The sequence below is a fragment of the Macaca thibetana genome, chromosome 10 (assembly GCF_024542745.1).
Source record: "Macaca thibetana thibetana isolate TM-01 chromosome 10, ASM2454274v1, whole genome shotgun sequence".
In the NCBI taxonomy this organism is placed as follows: domain Eukaryota; kingdom Metazoa; phylum Chordata; class Mammalia; order Primates; family Cercopithecidae; genus Macaca; species Macaca thibetana.
The window spans coordinates 11,007,766-11,023,194 of NC_065587.1; the positions used below are offsets into that span (position 1 = coordinate 11,007,766).

Genomic DNA, 15,429 nt, shown 5'->3' on the forward strand with positions numbered 1-15,429 from the left:
CCTTATCGTTTTTTCTAGGAAGAAGATTGAAATAATAGTAATACCTTATATTTGAGTGAGTTATAGGTTACAGTGTACCTTTGTATCTGGGAATTCAACCAGACAGATATTGCTTGTGCTGCTTTTCAGATAGAAGACTCAGGCCCAGATAGACCACCTGACTGACTCAAAGTCACACAGATGGTTAAGGACAGAGCTATCACTATCACTAGAATTCTTGTCTTTGACTGTGCTCTGTCACTCTGCTAAAAAGCAACAAATTGTTTGGATAGGATGTTATGTCAGAGAAAAGCCAATTGCTCTCCCTTTTCTTGCTCCACCCCAACTGTACCCCTATAAGGTAACAGATGTTAACAATATTGTGAGTATGCCATATGTTTGCCTGCCTGCCTGCCTGCCTTCCTGTATTCTTGTCTGTCTGTCTGTCTTAGTCTGCTTGTGCTGCTATAACAGAGAACCACAGACTGGGTAATTTAGAAAGAAGAGAAATTTATTTTTTCATGGTTCTAGAGGCTGGAGAGTCCAGGATCAGGGCACTGGCAGGTTCAGTTGTCTGGTGAGGGCTGCTGTCTGCTTCCAAGATGGCACCTTGATGCTGCATCCTCTGGAAGGGAGGAATGCTGTGTCCTTATGTGACAGAAGGTCCGAAACAGGATGGTGGAAGGCAAGCAAGAGACAAATGCTGTGGGAAGCCTCTTTTATAAGGACCTTTATTCTGTTCACAAAGAAGGTGACCTCATGGCATAATCACCTCTTAAAGGCTCCACCTCTTAATACTATCACATTGGCAGTACTTGAATTTTGGAGGAGATATATTCAAACCACAGTTGTATGTATTTCTCTATCTGCTTCTCTCTTCTGTATACATATATAGTGGCTTCTTTTCCTCTATATGTTACAGCTTCAAATCAAATTGTGTATATTACTTTAAATCTTTAACCATGTGTCCTAGTCATACATCTAGGTCAGTATATCTAGATCCAATTCATATTCCTTCTTTGTATGTCTATATTGTTTGATTATTGCAAAGTATATATTGCTTTTTTTTTTTTTTTTTTTTTTTTTTTTTGAGACAGAGTCTAGCTCTCGCTCTGTTGCCAGGCTGGAGTGCAGTGGTGCAATCTCGGCTCACTGCAACCTCTGCCTCCTGGGTTCAAGTCATTCCCCTGTCTCAGCCTCCTGAGTAGCTGGGACTACAGGCACATGCCACCATGCCCAGCTAGTTTTTTGTATTTTAGTAGAGACGAGGTTTCACCATACTGGCCAGGATGGTCTTGATTTCCTGACTTTGTGATCCGCCCGCCTCGGCCTCCCAAAGTGCTGGGATTATAGCCATGAGCCACCGCACCCTGGCCATACATTGCTTTTAAAAGAAAAATCCAATAATAATGTATTTAAAGTGAAAAATGTAATGCCAGTATATAATTTTATCATATATTAATGACCTATTTACCTTTTAAAGTATAAGAAAAGGAATATACTTATCAGCAGTTCTTTATTTGCTGCAGGTTTTTTCACTGCTGACATTTTTACTTTTTAAAAAATTTCTGTAGAATAAGAATTAATTATAGCCTTAACTAGTATTTCCTTTTCTAAGCAGATTCAATGTATTTTTCAGGTTACTATGTCCGGGAAAAATCTAAGCAAGTCATCACATTGCTGATGGATGAACAATTGCTGTGTAAAGAGAGGGAAGTGGCATGTCGGACTAGACAGCGTACCTCCTACTCTATGTTGTTTTCTAAAAGACCACTTGGTTCAAGTAGCTCACTGACAGCGCGTACTTCTGCCCCTACATCAGATATTTCTGCTTCAGAGAAGAAGTGTAAGCTTCCTAAGTTTGGAAGGCTACGTAATAAAAGTACGTATATGACCATTGGCCTAAAATGCAACAGGTATCATTAAAAATGATTAAAAAATATAAAATACTACATTTTAGTACTAAATTATTAATATCATTTAGTACTACTATTACCATATTAGGCTTCATACTATAGAAAACAATGATGAAGCATATTCAATAGATTTTATGACATATTTTAGTTTATTTATTTCTTAGCTTTATTTCTTTGCTTTATTTATTTATTTTTGAGATGGAATCTTGCTCTGTCTCCTAGGCTGGAGTGCAGTGACAAGATCTCAGCTCACTGCAACCTCTGCCTCCCGGGTTCAAGCAATTCTCCCGTCTCAGCCTCCTGAGTAGCTGGGATTACAGGCTCCTATCACCATGCCCAGCTAATTTTTGTATTTTTAGTAGAGACAGGGTTTCAGCATGTTGCCCAGGTTGGTCTCGAACACCTGACCTCAAGGGATCCTCCTCCCTTGGCCTCCCAAAGTGCTGGGATTATAGGCATGAGCCACTGTGCCCGGCCCAATTTTATGACTGTTTTCTGAATGCAGTTATCTTTGATTCAAATAAAATGTTTTTGAGCTTTTAAGCTATTAAACTAGTGACTACGCTATTTGGCATCGTGATTCAATTTTAAGATTTTTATCCTTAACTGGAAAGTGAAGGACTACAGTTTTCTAACACTAGGTGTCTGGATATGTGTGTATGAGGTCTCTTTGATCCTATAATATAAATCAAATAATTGACATTTTCTAAAGTGTGCTTCAGAATCCTAAAAGTGCTCTAAAAGTTCTTCTAGGACAATACCTTGTACTCTTTCCTTTGCTTAAAACTTTAAATATGGACTGCTGAACTTTTATTAAAAAAGGATATATTTATAATGTTGTAATAGACATCAATAGAAAAATACTATCTTCTTTTCTACCAAATTTGCTAAAACTTAAAAAAAAATATCATTTTCCTCTAACTTCTCCAGTGGAAACCCTGTTGATAAATTGTCTATGAGGAATGGACAGCTTGAGGAAGCCAGAACATCAGTGAAATGTGACTTAGAGAACTGTCCCTTTGTATTCAGTACAAATAGATAATTCCAACTGTCAGTTAAGTGCAAAAATGTAACAGTGTCACTAGTAATACCAACACATGTTAATCTTGCTAACAATCATTCAAGTACTTTTCTGACTTAATCAAGAGTTTCAAATGTTCACCCAATGGGACATTGAGTGAACATCCATGTTTGGAACTGGAGAGAGACATTATAAGAGGGTAGCCATTGTAAGTATAGTAGCAAATACTACCTACCTGCTTCTAAAAGTGGTGGAATTTCTTTCTTTAGGGGATCTGATTCTTTTGAAATAAATCTCCAAAAGAGACAGCCACTCATTTTGAAATTTTTCTCATGGGAGCCTTTAATTCAAACTGATGCTAAAAACAGAGTAACAGAGAAGAAGAACCAATTATGACTCATCCAGAGTTTCTTCCCCACTTATGCTTCTTCGATGTTACCTTTCTTACTCTTCCTTCTTCCTTTCTTTTCTCAGTTCTTTCTTCTTTCATTGTAAATACATAATTATTGAATTTATTTAAAATTTGGATATTCAGCAGAACTTTGGAGCTCTAGGAGTGAATAAAAGAAATGTTCTTTTATCATGGAACTAATATTCTAGTGATAGAGAGTCGGATGTCTCTGTCAGAAGCACAAAATGTGTCAGATAATGACGAGTCCCATAAAGAAAAGGAAAGCAGGGTCAGGGAACAGAGAGTGACAGGGATGGGTTTATTTTAGGTCATGTGATGAGGGAAGGGCTTTTGGAGGAAGTGAATCTTTAAACAGACCTGAATGAAGTGAGGGAGCAGCCCACGTACAGGCGTACCTCGATCGATTGCATTTTGCTTTATTACGCTTCACAGATAACGCATATTTTACAAATTGAAGGTTTGTGGCAACCCTGCACCCGGGAAGTTTATTGGCGTCATTTTTCTGATAGCATGTGCATACTTTGTGTCTGTGTCACATTTTGGTAGTTCTTGCAATGTTTTTAACTTTTTCCTTATTATTATATGTGTCATGGTGATCTATGATCAGTGATCTTAGCTGTTACTGTTATAATTGTTTTGGGGTACCGCAAACCATAACTGTAGAAGACCAGTGAACTTATTGATAGATGTCATGTGTGTTCTGGCTGCTTTACTGATCTCCATCTCTCTCTCTCCTTGGGTCTCCCTAGTCCCTGAGAGTCAACAATATTGAAATTAAGCCAATTAATAACCCCACAATGACCTGTAAGTGTTCAAGTGTTCAAGGAAGAGTCGCAGGTTTCTCACTTTAATTCAAAAGCTAGAAATGATTAAACTTAGTGAGGAAGGCATGTTGAAAGCTGAAATAGGCTGAAAGGTAGGCCTCTTTTGCCAAACAGTTAGCTAAGTTATGAATGTAAAGGAAAAATTCTGGAAGGAAATTAGAAGTGCTGTTCCAGCGAATACAGGAATGGTAAGAATGGGAAACAGCCTTTGCTGATATGGAGAAAGGTTGCATGGTCTGGATAGAAGATCAAACTAGCCCCAGTATCCCTTAAGCCAAAGCCTAATCCAGAACAAGGTTCTGTCTTTAATTCTGCAAAGACTGAGAGAGATGAGGAAACTGCAGAAGAAAATCTTGAAGCTAGCAGAGGTTGGTTCATGAGGTTTAAGGAAAGCAGCTGTCACCATAACATACAAGTACAAAGTGAAGCAGCAAGTACTGATGGAGAAGCTGTAGCAAGTTATCCAGAAGATCTAGCTAAGGTAATTGATGAAGGTGGCTACCCTAAACAGGTTTTTAATGTGGATGAAATAGCCTTTTGTTGGAAAAAGATGCCGTCTGGGACTCTCATAGCTAGAGAGGAGAAGTCAATGCCTGGCTTCAAAGCTTCAAAGGACAGGTGACTCTCTTTTTAGGGACTAATGCAACTGGTGACTTTAAGTTGAAGCCAACTGCTCGTTCATCATTCCAAAAATCCTAGTGCCCTTAAGATTTCTTTAAAAATATTGCTGCTCATTGACAATGCACCTGGTCACCCAAGAGTTCTGATGGAGATGTACAAGGAGATTAATGTTGTTTTCATGCCTGCTAACACACAGTGTTTATTCTTCAGCCCATGGATCAAGGAGTGATTTCAACTTTCAAGTCTTATTACTGAAGAAATACATTTCATAAAGCTATATCTTCCATAGATAGTGATTCCTCTGATAGATCTGAGCAAAGTAAATTAAAAACCTTCTGGAAAAGATTCACCATTCTAGATGCCATTAAGAACATTTGTGATTCATGGGAGGAAGCCACAATTTCAACATTAACAGGAATTTGAAAGAAGTGGATTCCAACCCTCATGGATGACTTTGAGGGGTTCAAGACTTCAGTGGAGGAAGGAACTGCAGATGTGGTGGAAATAGCAAGAGAACTAGAATTAGAACTGGAGCCTGAAGATGTGACTGGATTGCTGCAATCTCATGATCAAACTTGAACAGATGAAGAGTTACTTCTTATGGATGAGCAAAGAAAGTGGTTTCTTGAGATGAAATCTACTCCTGTGAAGATGCTGTGAACTTGTTGCAGTGTCAACAAAGAATTCAGAATATTACATAAACTTAGTAGATAAAGCAGTGGCAGGATTAGAGAGGACTCTAATTTTGAAAGAAGTTCTGTGGGTAAAATGCTACCAAAGAGCATCGCATGCTACAGAGAAATCTTTTGTGAAAGGAAGAGTCAGTTGATGTTGCAGGCTTTATTGTTGTCTTACTTTAAAAAATTGCCACAGCTTTCCCAACCTTCAGCAGCAACTACCCTGATCTATCAGCAGCCCTCAACATGGAGACAGAACCCTCCACCAGCAAAAAGATCATGACTCACTGAAGGCTCAGATAATTGTTAGCCTTTTTAAATTAGCAATAAAGTATTATTTAAGTTATGTATATGTATTTTTTAGGCAACATGGTATTGCATACTAAGTCTACTAAGTAGACTGCAGTCTAATGTAAACATAACTTTTATATGCACCGAGAAACAAAAAAGTTTGTGTGAGTCGCTTTACTGGAATATTTGCTTTATTGCAGTAATGTGGAACCCAACCCACCACAGTATCTTCAAGGTGTGCCTGTATATCAGGCAGAGGGAACAGCAGGGCAGATGCTCTGAAACTGGAGCGAACTTGGCCTTGTTAATTGTAAGCTTAGGAAATGAATCCCTAAATTAATACAGAAGTAACTCAACTCTGATTTTATGATTCATGCAAGAAATTCTAGTTTATTGTTTTGTAGTCACAGATTGCATTTTTTTTTTTTTTTTTTTTTTTTTTTTTTGAGCCCGAGTTTCACTCCTGTTGCCCAGGCTGGAGCGCAATGGCATGATCTCGGCTCACTGCAACCTCTGCCTCCTGGGTTCAGGTGATTCTCCTGCCCCAGCCTTCCAGAGTAGCTGGGATTACAGGCGTGCGCCACCGTACCTGGCCCCACAGATTGCATTTTTAAACCTAAAATGATATTCTCCATCTTTATGACATGTCTCATTCACTACACTGAGCTATGAATGACTTGACTATTTTAAAAAAGTGAATCCACCTTCAAATGAAGTTTTGCTACGATTTATTATTTTTTACTACTACAAACACATATTGAGTGTCTGGCTCACTATAATGCCAGACATGTTCTAAGCCCGGTAAGTAAATTGGCTGTATTTCTGCTCTAATGGAGGTTATAGCTTGTGATGTACTATGTGCTTTTTCTTTTCCTTTTCTTTTTTCTTTTTCTTCTGAGACAGGGTCTTGATCTGTCACCCCGGCAGGAGCGCAGTGGTGTGATAATGACTCACTGCAGTCTTGAACTACTGGACTCAAGTAATCCTCCTGGCTTAGCCTACCAAGTAGCTGGGACTACCGGCACACACCACCACACCCAGCTGACTTGAAAAAATATTTGTTCGAGACAAGATCTTGCTACCACATTCTTCTAAGTCTGTTTCTCGAAAAGATACTCTAAAAAAGCTTTAGTCAATGATGGCATCATTATAGTAAATCTATAGTAAGAATACCATTTAAAGCGAACAGTGAATGTTTGGATGTAAAATCTTTAGTAAATTTGTTTTAAAATCTGTTATTTTTATTTCATTTATCTGCTTTCTATATGAATACATCCTAGATATACAGATGTGTGTGTTTGTGTCCAAAAAAGAGTAATTAGATTAAGTAAACTTGGCAATACTAACCAATTCTATGTAGGCATTTGAATCTGAAGGTGTATTTTAAAGGAAGAAAGAAAACTGACAGTTTGGAGTTGGGGTAGGAAAAAATAAGAAATTGAAGGGATATTTTTTTTTTTTTTTTTTTTTTTTGAGATGAAGTTTCACTCTGTTGCCCAGGCTGGAGTGCAATGGAGCAACCTTGGCTCACCGCAACCTCTGCCTCCCAGGTTCAAGTGATTCTCCTGTCTCAGCCTCCCGAGTAGCTGGGATTACAGGCACGTGTCACCACTCCTGGCTAATTTTGTATTTTTAGTAGAGACAGGGTTTCTCCATGTTGGTCAGACTGGTCTTGAACTCCTGACCTCAGGTGATCTGCCTGCCTCTGCCTCCCAAAATGCTGAGATTGCAGTCATGAGCCACCACGTCCGGTCATGAGGGGGACATTCTTAATGTGACAGGAGAAGTAGCAAATTAAAACTCAAAGAGCAGTAGCTAAGTTAGAATGAGATGCATCCACAAGTTATGACAGTAGACGCCACAAAAATGCTAGCCGCTTAAACATACAAATTTATTTCTCTCTTCTGAAATACTCCCTTGTAGGTATTCTATGACTGATATGGCTCTCCACGGTGTTGGCTTCAGGGCTATTTTTGAGTCTTGTTGCTCCACCAAACTCAGCGTTTAAATTCCACTTCATGGTCCACTTCCACTTTTTGAGTCATAGCTGCTTGAGCTCCCACTGTCACACCTGCCTTCTAGCCAGTAGAAAGGAAGGGAGATTGAAAATGTGAATGTCTCTTCCCTTTTTTATTTTTTTGTCCTTTTTTTTTTTTTTAACAAGAACACTTTTTAAAAGTTGCTTGTAACATTTTAGCTCACACATTATTGTTTAGTACTTAGTCCCACTGACACTCCTAGCTACAAAGGAGGTTGAGAAATATCATCCGCCCAGATGAAAGTTAAAAGATTCTGTTATTAAGGAAGATGGAGAGAATAAATGCTGGGGATCACAAATCGTTTCTACAATAGTGGGAAAGAATACAAGCAAGACACAGATTAAGCATGGTAATATATAGTTGTCTGACTAAATGGAATAAAAATATAAATTTGAATATGTAAAACAGTAGGGACAGATAGCTGAGAGTACTCAGAGCAATTCATAAATGACCTAATAAACTCAATTTGATATGAGTAGCAACTAGGAACCATTGTAGGCCTTGGAGAACAGAAGGGATGTTTAGCTTAGTCACAGAACTGAGCTTCCTTATTACTGAAAACAGCTGTTTGTGGAAGATAATTCTTTTTGCTTTGTGTAGAAATGAAGGAGATACAAATTGAATGAAGCTTGTAAGAGATAGTTGTTTCAATCCAGGCATCCAGGACCTGCTCCTAGGGTTATAGAAATGAGAAAACAGTGATGTTTAAAGATAGACTGTAGAGAAGCAATGGGGGTAAGTGGATGATGTATTGGAGAAGAAAGAAACTGAAATTGACTAACCTTTGCATTAGAGAAAATGGAGGCAAGTGATGATATCATACAGGTAAATTTTCATTAGAAGGAGTCTAAAGATGTCTCTAAGTTATTTAGTTACAGCGAAATGTAAAATTGAATGCAGGAAATGTGATTTCCAGCCTTCAGGACCTAGAGCTGAAACAGCTGTGCCTCCCTTCTTTATGGTGAATCAGCGAGGGAAAAGAGGCACTTTAAAGAAGGTGTTATATACACATCGCCACTTCTATTTCTTTTTTTTTCTTTTCTTGGATGTTTTCCCAAGTTTTAATTCTAGTAGCTAGCTTGGGTGGTTTTTGTTTAGATGCTTCTGATGTGTGAAGGAAGAGATGGGCTGAAGGATCATTGCTGCTTGATGGCAAGACAGAACAATATAAAAAGGACAGTTATAACTCAGCTCTAATGTCAGGCCATTTTTGTAGAGGCAACAGTTATTACGAAAAGGATCTCCAGAGGCACTACTTACAGCCAGACCAGCAGAACTTTACCTGTGTTGGTTATCTGATCTTCCATAAAGAGCTCTTCACTAGCATCATTCTTTGCAACAGAACTTTACCTGTATTAAGGATTACTCTGGTCTGTGTCAAATGTAATGGCATTCTATATAATGGAAAAATTTCCCTGAAAACTATCATTGCTGTTGAACCAAAATTATACAGTAGGTCCTTGAATAACATCCTTTTGTTCAATGTTGTTATAACTGATGAGAAAAACATCAATTCCCGGCCGAGGCCCCTGTCTGTATGGAGTTTGCACACTCTTCCCCGTCTGCGTGGGCTTTCTCCATGTTCTCTGCTTTTCTCCCACTTCCCAAGGATGTGCACAGCAGGTGAATCGGCATGTCTGAATGGTCCCCGTCCAGGTGAGTGTGGAGTGGGTGTGAGTGCACCCTGCAATGAAGCAGCGTCCCTGTCCAGGGCTGGTTCCCACCTTGTGACCTGAGCTTCCAGGATGGGCTCCAGCCACCTGTGACCCTGAAGGGAGCAGATAATCATCTTGTTTTTACTAATCTTCCTTAAATGTATGTATAGCTCACATTTATTTCAATGTTTAATAATAAAAGTGGGCCAACCTCAGTGGCTCATGCCTGTAATTCCCGCACTTTGGGAGGCCAAGGCAGGCGGATCACTTGAGGCCAGGAGTTCAAGACCAGCCTGGCTGACATGGTGAAACCCCGTCTCTAGTAAAAATACAAAAATTAGCAAGGCATGATGGCAGTTGCCTGTAGTCATAGCTACTCAGGAGGCTGAGGCAGGAGAATCACTTGAACCTGGGAGGCAGAGATTGCAGTGAGCTGAGATCACGCCACTGTACTCCAGACTGGGTGACAGAGCAAGACTCTATCTCAAAAAACAATAATAAGAATAAAAGTGTTTTGGGTTTTTTGTTTGTTTGTTTGTTTGTTTTGAGATAGAGTCTCACTCTGTCACCCAGGCTGGAGTACAGTGGCACGATCGCAGCTCACTGCAACCTCTGCCTCTCAGGTTCAAGCGATTCTCCTGCCTCAGCCTTCTTAGTAGCTGGGACCACAGGTGCCTGCCACTACACCCGGCTAATTTTTGTATTTTTAAAGTAGAGACAGGGTTTCACCATATTGGCCAGGCTGGTCTCGAACTCCTGAGCTTGTGATCCACCCGCCTCGGCCTCCCATATGTTTTGGTCTTTATTTAGAAGTTTGGTGACATTTTTGTGACTAGAAATATGCTATAGGAACTTAGTTCTTGTTCATATTAATTAGCCTATGGTAAAATTGGCTTCATTATACATTGTTTCCCTTAAAGTAGCAATTTCCAAGAGACTGTGGACATCATTAAATGAGGACTTGCTGTACTGCAAAGTAGTTGTCATGCTTTTATAAAAAAAAAAAAAACAGAAATGTTGATGTTGTTACGTCCTACAAAGAGCTTTGTACTAACAGAATTGATGTGGAGTCATGCTTGGTTGCCTTGCCACATGTAGATGAGATGGCAGGGCTTATGGTACAAACTGTGGTTGTAATGAAAACATTTGCATTGATAAATGTCAAACAGCTGATCTTTTGATCTTTTAAATTTAAAAATAAATATATAAAAATAATGTATATCTCTACCACCCTAAACTGTTAACATCTTAGAATATAGTCATGTGTCATATAATGATGTTTCAGTCAACGGTGGACTGCGTGTATGATGCTGGTCCCATAAGATTATAATATATTTTACTGTACCTTTTCTATGTTTAGATATGTTTAGATACATGAATTCTTACCATTGTGTTACAGTTGCCATTGTCTTACAATTGCCTACCACATTCAGTACAGTAATATGCTATACAAGTTCATTGCTTAGGAGCCCAGGTGTGTAGTAAGCTCTACCATCTCGATGTGTATAAGCACACTCTATGATGTTTATACAACAATGAAATTGCCTAGCAGTGCATTTCTCAGAAAGCATCCCTGTTGTTAAGCTATGCATAACTGTTTCTTTTTTATTTTTGTTTCAGAAAACCATTATACTCTTATAAAACAATATAGGCTTGTTATACAATTACTCAGAAATAGCCATCATTAATATCAGATGATTGTAATTCTAGGCATCTTTTTTGTGCGACAGGGTCTCACTCTGTTGTCCAGGCTGGAGTACAGTGGCGCCATCACAGTTCACTGCCACCTTGGTCTCCCTGGGCTCAGGTGATCCTCCCACCTCAGCCTCCCAAGTAGCTGGGACTGCAGGCACGCGCCACCACACTAGCTAATTTGGTGTTTTGGGTTTTTTTTTTTTTTTTTTTGGTAGAAACAAAGTTTCACCATGTTTCCCAGGAAGGTCTCAAGCTCCTTGGCTCAAGCAATCTGCTTGCCTCAGCCTCCCAAAGTGCTAGGATTACAGGTGTGAGCCATCATGCCTGGCCAGCATTTACAAAAAATCTATACATACATATAGAGAGATGGATAGCTAGAGATAAATTATTTTTATAAAAATGGAATTATATGCTGTTTTTTAGTAAAAAATATTAAAGGGAGATCAAGACCATCCTGGCTAACACAGTGAAACCCCGTCTCTACTAAAAATACAAAAAATTAGCTGGGCGCAGTGGCAGGCACCTGTAGTCCCAGCTACTCGGGAGGCTGAGGCAGGAGAATGGTGTGAACCTGGGAGGCGGAGCTTGCAGTGAGCTGAGATTGTGCCACTGCACTGCAGCCTGGGCAACAGGGCGAGACTCCATCTCAAAAGAAAAAAAGAAAAAAAAATATTAAAGGTCTCCTTCTGGCAATGAGACTAGGAACTCCATTTACTGCACAATAACCAGAGACTGGAAGTGACACACTATTTGAAACACTCCTGGCCTCATAAGAAGTATGGGAAGTCTCTAAGGTTCTTTTTGAAAAATGTAAACAAAATAAGAACAGCACATGTGAGCTGGTCAGTGACTTGGCATTCTGCCTGTGGGAAGCTGCAGGTAACTGTAGGCGTTGAGTTGCTTAAGAGCAGTTATTAGTAGATCAGAGAATGAGTTTGGGGCCTGTCTTCAGCATTGGGAAGGAAAGCCTTGGATTACTATGCTGAACCCAGACCCTCAAGGGGACTGAATTGAGAAAGTGTACTCAGTTCATAAGTTAGATCCAATAGGATTTTCACCAGTTTAAGACAAGCAACGAGCTCACAATCCAATATCACCAAACCAGGAGAAGGTAAGCAGCAAAGAACATACTTAATCCCCCAAAGACTGTAGATATTGGAAAGGTCAGATACAGAACAGCTGTGTATTTACATAAATAAAGGATATAATCACATGCATCACCAATTATCAAGGGATTATTAGGACTGAGTGGATGAATTCGAAAAAAGGGAACTTGCAGAAATGAGAAATACTACTGAACTAAAAAAATGTATTTAGTGAGCTAGAAGATATGCCCAAAGAAAATGGAAAATATGAAAGTAATATTAATTAAGCCATATGGAGGATACTGCTGCAAAGGAATGACAATTAATTACTGTACCAGAAAACTTCTCATCTTCTACAGTAGAAGCCTGATGACAGTGACATAGTATCTTAGAAATGCTGTAGGAAAATAACAGCCTATAATTGTGTACCAGCAAAACTATCATTTAAGGGTAAGGATGAAATAGTTATTTATAGATGAATAAAAAAAAAAGAGAAAAAAAAAAAAAAAAAAAAGAGAGAATTTACAACCATGAGACCTGCATTAAGGGTATACTTCAAAAAGAGGAAAATTATTCCAGAAAGATAGTTGAAAATTCAAGAGAGAATAATGAATACATGGTAAACACACACAAATAAATATATATGTATCATAAACATTTTCTGTATAAATCTAATTTTTGAGTTAAGAAAAAGACAATTAGAATAGTGGGTAGCCATGGTATGTAAATGGGGGTGGGCAGGTTTAGAGTTGTGTTCTAAAGGTCCTTGTGTTTTTAGGAGAAGGTAATGAATATTCTTTGACTGTAAACTTTTAAAGGTAAACGTGCATGATAAACTTCCAAGAATAAACTTTAAAAGAAGAGAAATAGAGTGCATAAATTCCAGACAAGTGGCAAGAAGAAGTAGAATGAGAAGAAAATAAAATTGTATAAAGGGCAAAAAGCATAAAATGGAACAAATAGAAATTCAAAAGTAAAATAAATAATAGAAATAAGCCCAAATAGATTAATAATCGCAGTAAATAGTAGTAGATTAAACTCATCTATTAAAAGGCAGAGACTATCAGATTGGGAAAAAAGAAATCCAGATATATGCTGCAAGCATAAATTCACATAAAGATTGAAAGCAATGTATGGAAAAAGGTAAGTCAGGCATATACAAGCTAAAAGAAGGCTGGTATAGCTACTTAATAACAGGCAAAGGAGACTTTAAAGCCAAGAGCATTAAGGATAATAATAAGATGCTTAATTCCCCAGGAAGATGTAACATTTCTAAATGTGAATATACCCAGTAAAATAACTTCAAAGTATATAAAGCAAAAATTGGTAGAAATACAGGAAGAAATTGAGACATCTACCATCATAGTAGATAACTTCTTAACATCTTTATTGATAGGTGAAGGACATAAAACTTTTTTAAAATATGGATTTTATAATTGATTATATGTGTTATAAAGGAAACACATATAATAGTATTTTCCTATATGAAACAGATTTTTCATATAGGACACGTTTTCTTACCAAAATACTATTAAATGTGAAGTTAAGAAAAAATATAAATAAAAAATTTCCCTACATTTGAATGTGGCATTATTTCTTTTAGAATAAGTTGGAAGAAAAGGATTTCAGTACTCCTTGCTAGGTCAGCTTTGTAGTGGAGGTCCTAGCCATCACAGTAAAACAAGCAAGAGAAATTAAAAATGTAAGTATCAAAATGGAAGAAATGAGCATCATTGGTAAATGATAGGATTTTCATATAAAAAATTTCAAAAGATCTACAGACATATTAAAAATGATGAGTTTTAGAAAGATGGCTGGCTATAACATCAAAACATAAAATCAAGTTATATTCTATATATCAGCAACAAATATTAAACACAATTTTTAAGATACCATTTATAATTAAAAATCTTGATGTAGGAATAAGTCTTAATAAAAGAAGTACAAAATCTGTACACTGTAGGTTATAATGCTTAATTGAAATACATTAAAGACCTATATAAATGGAAAGATATTCAATTTTTATCAAAATAATAATGTAAACATGTCGGTTCTCTCCAAATTGTCTAGATTTAGTGGAGGGTTTCTCAGCCTTGATACTACTGATATTTTGAAACAGATCATTCTTTGTTGTGGGGGCTGTGCATTGCAGGATAGTTAGCATCATCCCTGGCCTGTACCCACTGGATGCTATTAGCAAACATCCCTTCCTGTTGTATTGAATCAAAAGTCTGCAGACATTGCCAAATGTCCCCTGGGGGCCAAATTGTTCCCAGTAGAGAACTGCTGATTCAGTGCAGTTACAATCAAAATCCAAAAAGGCTTTTAAGAGTTGAATTTGATGTACTGATTCCAAAATTTACATGGAAGAATAAAAAGTTCCAGAGTATTCAAAACATTCCTAAAATAGAGTAAGGTGGAGGGCTTGCCTTTCTAAATAACAAGACTAAAATTTTACTGATCATGACAGTGTGGTATGGATGCAGGATAGGTGTGTGGACCAATGGAACAAACCATAACCCTAGAAAACAGGCCTGGGCCACTATGGAATCAGTAAATGACAGAAGTGGCATTTTTGAATAGTGGAGAAAAAATGAACTACTCAATAAATAATACTGGGATAATTTTTTATCCATATTGTAAAAATGAAATGAGGTCTCTACCTGGATGAATTAAGGATTTACAGGTAAAAAGGCAAAACTTTCAAATGTTTAGAAGAAAATTTAGAATATATTTTTTACATTGAAATAGGGAAGTATTTCATAAACAGAAAAAGTGCACATTATTTTTTGAAAGTGTTTATGAATTTGACATTTGTGGTAGGCAGAGTTCTGAGGATAAGCCCCATGACCCTTGCCTGTATACAGTCCTCTTCCCTTTGAGCATGGGTGGAACCTGTGAATATGATGAATCACCACCTTCATGATTGTTATATTCTATGGCAAAAAAGGTATTATGCTGGTAGGCCCTATCTAATCAGACGAGTCCTTTAGAAGCAGAGTTGCCTGGGCGCGGTGGCCCACGTCTGTAATCCCAGCACTTTGGGGGGCCAAGGTGGGCAGATCATGAGGTCAGGGGATCGAGACCATCCTGGCCTACATGGTGAAAGCCCGTCTCTACTAAAAATACAAAAATTAGCTGGGCATGGTGGTACACACCTGTAGTCCCAGCTACTCAGGAGGCTGAGGCAGGAGACTCACTTGAACCCAGGAGG

At 38.1% G+C, this 15,429-nt stretch overlaps 1 protein-coding gene across 3 annotated transcripts in view; it reads left to right on the forward strand.

Moving 5' to 3' along the window:
- Positions 1–15,429, forward strand: part of ENTHD1 (ENTH domain containing 1) — a 149,375-nt gene that overhangs the window by 29,764 nt on the left and 104,182 nt on the right. For all 3 annotated transcript variants that reach the window (XM_050805856.1, XM_050805857.1, XM_050805858.1), the window contains exon 3: positions 1,619–1,861. In XM_050805856.1, coding sequence (XP_050661813.1) covers positions 1,619–1,861 — 243 coding nt within the window. The remainder of the gene's footprint in view (positions 1–1,618; positions 1,862–15,429) is intronic.